The sequence below is a fragment of the Colobus angolensis genome, unplaced genomic scaffold (genome assembly GCF_000951035.1).
Source record: "Colobus angolensis palliatus isolate OR3802 unplaced genomic scaffold, Cang.pa_1.0 Scaffold142, whole genome shotgun sequence".
Lineage (NCBI taxonomy): Eukaryota > Metazoa > Chordata > Mammalia > Primates > Cercopithecidae > Colobus > Colobus angolensis.
The window spans coordinates 3,354,158-3,359,645 of record NW_012114511.1 but is presented as its reverse complement, the minus strand read 5'-3'; the positions used below and the strand labels follow the sequence as shown (position 1 = coordinate 3,359,645).

At 43.6% G+C, this 5,488-nt stretch overlaps 2 protein-coding genes across 2 annotated transcripts in view; both read left to right on the top strand.

The window, feature by feature from the left end:
- The window catches only part of BRD8 (bromodomain containing 8), a 42,492-nt gene extending 38,558 nt beyond the window's left edge, over nt 1-3,934 (top strand). The window contains exons 26-27 of the mRNA XM_011935291.1: nt 2,819-2,996; nt 3,544-3,934. Coding sequence (XP_011790681.1) covers nt 2,819-2,996; nt 3,544-3,636 — 271 coding nt within the window. The 3' untranslated portion in view covers nt 3,637-3,934. The remainder of the gene's footprint in view (nt 1-2,818; nt 2,997-3,543) is intronic.
- Nucleotides 3,935-4,513: 579 nt separating this feature from the next.
- The window catches only part of NME5 (NME/NM23 family member 5), a 10,675-nt gene continuing 9,700 nt past the window's right edge, over nt 4,514-5,488 (top strand). The window contains exon 1 of the mRNA XM_011935286.1: nt 4,514-5,014. Within this exon, the coding sequence (XP_011790676.1) occupies nt 4,886-5,014 (129 nt within the window). The 5' untranslated portion in view covers nt 4,514-4,885. The remainder of the gene's footprint in view (nt 5,015-5,488) is intronic.

Here is a 5,488-nt window from a genome sequence, read left to right as displayed (position 1 = left end):
CAGGATGGTCTTGATCTGACCTCGTGATCCACCCGCCTCGGCCTCCCAAAGTGCTGGGATTACAGGCTTGAGCCACCGCGCCCGGCCTTAAATTTATTATTTTTTAAATTTTTACTTATTATTTTTTGAGACAGGTCTCACTCTGTCGCTCAGGCTGGAGTGCAGTGGCACATTTCATGGATAACTTAGCCTCAACTGCCCAGGCTCAAGCAATCCTTCCACCTCAGCCTCCCTAATAGCTGGGTCTAGAGGTGTGTGCCACCATGCTCAGCTAATTTTTGTATTTTTTTGTAGACATAGAGTTTTACCATGGTGCCCAGGCTTGTCTCAGACTCCTGGGCTCATGCAATTCACCCACCTCAGCCTCCCAAAGTGCTGGGATTACAGGTATGAGCCACTGTGCCTGGCCTGATTTTTTTATTGTAATAAAACTTTTTCTTTGTTTGAAATGTTATTATTTTTCTTCAGAATATCACTAAGGAGGAATTTTTAAATTTTTTGTAGATATGTGGTCTCACTATATTGCCCAGGTTGGTCTTAAATTCCTAGTCTCAAATGATCCTCCCACCTTGGCCTTCCAAAATGCTGGGATTACAGGTAGGTAATCCCAGCCTATTTTGCATTTTTTATTTTCTTTTGTGACAGAGTCTCACTCTGTTGCCAGACTGGAGTGCAGTGATGAGATCTCAGCTCACTGCAACCTCTGCCTCCCGGGTTCAAGCAATTCTCCTGCCTCAGCCTCCCGAGTAGCTGGGACTACAGGCGCCCGCCACCTCGCCCGGCTAGTTTTTTGTATTTTTTTTAGTAGAGACGGGGTTTCACCATGTTAGCCAGGATGGTCTCGATCTCCTGACCTTGTGATCCGCCCGCCTCGGCCTCCCAAAGTGCTGGGATTACAGGCTTGAGCCACCGCGTCCGGCCGAGAGACGGGGTTTCACCATGTTGGCCAGGATGGTCTCAATCTCTTGACCTCGTGATCCGCCTGCCTCAGCCTCCCAAAGTGCTGGGATTACAGGCATGAGCCACCATGCTTGGCCTATTTTGGATTTTTATAGCATAGGTCATCTAAAATGCTGTCATAAACCTGTATGGTAATAGAGTGTAAAAGTTCATGATAGGACCTTTGGAGAGTCACTTGTCTGTGCTGCTATAGTACAGTACCACAGGCTGGATAATTTATAAAAAATAGAAACCTATTTCTCTTTGTTTTGGTTCTGGAGTCTGGGAAGTCCAAGATCAAGGCACTGGTGGTTTTGGTGTGTGAGGTGGGTTACTCTCTGCTTCTAAGGTGATGCCTTGTTGTTGTATTCTGCAGAGGGGACGAACACTGTATCCTCACATGGCAGAAGGGACAGAAGGGTAAGAGGGCACTCTCTTCGATATGGAGCCCTTTTATAAGGATGCTAATCCCATTCATGAAGGCAGAGTACTCATCAGTTAATTACCTCCCAGAGGCCCCACCTCTTAATACTGTTGCACTTGGGATTAAGTTTCAATATGAATTCTAGAGGGGATACCATCATTCAAACAGCAGAGACAGAATGATACCATCATTCAAACAGCAGAGACAAACTTCTTTAGGTATGAGGAAACTAAAGCTCAGAGGTGCTTGGTCATGACTTGCTCGTGATCAACCAACAGTTAATAGCAGAGCTAGAACTAAGCCCCAGATTCCTACCTGCAGTTCAGTCTTCTTTCTACACTGCTGTGCCTTCTCTTATATATCTACTTTCTGTGTTTCATTAATATTGTCTTAATATTCACTTGATCCTTTTTTCATCTCCATGAAAGGAGAAAAAATTATTCTTAGCATTTTATTTGTGTGGTAATAGAAGTAGACTAAATAACATATGACTGTACATTGTAAACAGCAAATAACTACTGTGTGATAAACTTACCATTAGTGCTGTTTACAACTTTGGAACCTGGGGCCAGCACTGCTCCTCTGATCGTATAGTGGCTTGACCTGTGGGCTCTGGAGTCAGGCTGCCTCTGAATTGGAATTTAGGCTGTGTGCCTTTCAGTGAGTACTTAACCTCTTTAGATTTCAATTTCTTCATCTGTCAAATGGAGATAATAAGGACAGGGGTGGTGGTTCATGCTTTGGGGTAATCCCAGCACTTTGGGAGGCCAAGGAAGATGGATCACCTGAGGTCAGGAGTTCGAGACTAGCCTGACCAACACGGTGAAACCCCATCTCTACTAAAAATACAAAAAAATTAGCCGGGCGTGGTGGTGGGCGCCTGTAGTCCCAGCTACTTTGGGGGCTGAGGCAGGAGAATGGCATGAACCCGGGAGGCAGAGCTTACAGTGAGCTGAGATCGCGCCACTGCACTCCAGCCTGGGAGAGAGAGTGAGACTCCGTCTCAAAAAAAAAAGCAACAACAACAACAACAACAAAAAAAAACAAAAATTACCTGGGCATGGTGGCGCACACCTGTAATCCCAGTTATTCTGGAGGCTGAGGCAGGGGAATCACTTGAACCTGGGAGGCGGAGGTTGCAGTAAGCTGAAATTGCTCCATTGCAATGGAGCAATCAGAGTGAAACTCTGACTTTAAAAAAAAGTGCAACAAGAGTGAAACTCTGACTTAAAAAAAAAAAAATGGAGATATTAATGATACCTACCTTACAGGTTTATTTTGGCCTATTGTAAACAGGCAAATATTAACTGCTGTTGCTATTTTATTATCTGATGAGGGTTGTTATCTTTGTTACTGTTTTCATTAAGAACTGGTTAGTTCTTCAAGAGAACACGTTAGGTTATCATGTTCCACACAAAAGTTTGATTTTCTTTGTTTTTTCTTGGTTACCTGCAGACCCATGGACTTAACTAGCCTGAAGAGAAATCTCTCTAAAGGTCGGATTCGCACCATGGCCCAATTCCAGCGAGACCTGATGCTGATGTTCCAAAATGCTGTAATGTACAATGACTCTGATCATCACGTATACCATATGGCTGTGGAGATGCGGCGAGAAGTCCTGGAGCAGATTCAGGTAGTGTATGTAGATATCTGTAGCCTCTGGGATCTTGATTTCAGATCAAGATTCTATGAGAATAAAGGTGATTTCGAGGTGACTTTGTGTTCTCAGAGTTTACTTTTAAAGGTGATTAAGGCCCTGAAGGATTGATAATGTGCCAGCTGGTTTGGAAAACCCTGAGCCTCACAGTAAGTCCAGCTTTGATAGTGAAGTCGTCTAGGAATGCAGGCAGCAGTAAAGAGCTCTCAAGAGAGCTGAGGATAGACAAGTAATGGGAATTCCTGCTTCCAGAGCCTCAAGTCAAAGGCTAAACTCCAAAGAGACCAGAGTCACTGTGTATTTTTTGGTTGCTTCATTTGTTGATATTAATGTATGTTCACACTTTCCCATCTTTAGGGGATAAGATATAGTAGCTAGAAGACATTTGTGGGTTTCTTTTCTGGGTAGCATCATACTTTAAAGAAAAAAGTGTAGTTGAGCCTATTTCCCAAAAAAAAAAAACTTGCAATACTTCAGCGTTTAAGGTTCATAATAGTTTGCTATGTGTTCCTTAACCCTTTAGGTACTGAATATTTGGTTAGACAAAAGAAAAGGCTCAAGTAGTCTGGAAGGGGAACCAGCCAACCCAGTGGATGATGGAAAACCTGTTTTCTAACCTGCAGCTGCTATCCTGACTTTTTCTAGAGTTTGAACCTCTCCCCGAACTCTGACCTACAGAGGATCCTGGGACTTCTTTGCTATGTCCCTACTTTCTTTTCAAATAAGAATAATGCCGTAACTCACAACCAACAAGTCAAAGATGCATGTGGACACAATATAAAGCAAAAAAGGGGAAGCTGAGGTTTGGGTTTATGCCATAAATGTTCCCTGCATCTTTGTTCCATAGGCTTGATTTAAAGACAATTCGATTAGATATTTTACTAAGCCTTTTACTCTATAAATAAATGTCTTTACACAAACGAATATTGCTTTTTAATGACTAGATAAGCTGGGCATAGAGGGGACAGCATCATCCAGCTAAATGAAGGTATCTGACATGGGTCTTCTTACATATACCACCTGGAAAGGAATGGGGGGGGGTTCTTATCATTTATAGAGTAGGGATAATTGCAGCATCCTTCAAACGGGCAGAAGGATGAAATAAGTTATGAGTAAAATGTCAGAAAACATCTAGTGCTCTAAGATTCACAAGGAGAATAAAAATGACTGGCTAGTTCCCTTTGATTAAAACGAACTGGCCAGAGGCTGCAAGGCTCCTTGCTGGGATTGGCCCTCTGCAGCCACCGTCCTCACGCTGGTGCCTCAGGTCTCCTAGCAACAAGTTGTAGCATACTAGGACGGCCGCTGAGGTGAGTACTTAAGAGTCAAATTCAGAATTTGCAGGTGCAATCCGGAAAGTCCCCGTGGACCCAGAAGCCCTGCTTTCCAATTAGGCCTGACCCTATGCATAGAGAGGTCCCTGCGGGACAGGGTCGCTTCACAGAGGCAGCCGACTGAGGCTGCTCAAGCACCGCTGTAGTGGTGTGTGGTTGCCCACCAGCCACCGCCCCCTCGAGCCCCCACCACCCGCCCCACCGCCCTCTGCTGCCTGAGGCTGTCGCTGGTTCCAGACCTTCGGTCGCCCCTTGGCCTCTGGTCATATGAGCCCATAGTCCTTTCCGCCTCGGTGACAGCGTGTACGAAAAGCCGAGGCTCGATTTGGACATAGTAGGAATCCTATTACTGAGACCCTGTATATAGAAAAACATAGCAGTTTCTACCTTCATCAGTTAATAAAATCAAGTACCTACTATGGCTATTCTTAATCATAATTACATTGAATTTGCGATGGGGGGGGGAGGAAATGCATGTCATTGCAGTTGATACTGTTAAGAAACTCGCAATTTGTGCCCTGAAAAGCCATAATGGAGATATCAATGCCTGCACCTCAGATATATGTAGAAAAAACTCTGGCCATTATCAAACCAGATATTGTTGACAAAGAGGAGGAGATACAAGATATTATTCTCAGATGCGGATTCACCATTGTTCAGGTAACTTCTGGGTATGATTCATGCTTTTTTCCTCTCTGCCCTTCAAAAAAAATGCTTATGTAAATGTGCCTCCCCATTTAAACCCTTAGTGTTCAGCATTAAATTTAAGTTTATTCTTCTAAGTATAAAAGTTATATGTGATAGTTTTTAAAAGGACATAAAATGAGAAATAAAATGGACTTTTCCTTCACCTGTCCTCTCCCACCCCAAGTCCCAGGCTCCAGAGAGAGGCAACCACTTAACACTTTCTGTTTTTCCAGGAGTTTTCTATGCATTTATAAACATTTTCCCCCCATAACACAGAGCAGTCCCTTTCCCTTGACCCCCTTTACAGAGTCCCTCAGATAGGATTCCAGATCAGTACATCTGAATTGATCTCACTCTTCCGAATTTCTGTGTAATATTTCCCTGTGTATTAGAACTACAATTTATTTACTTGATCCTCTATTGATGGAATTTTAGGCTATTGGTATT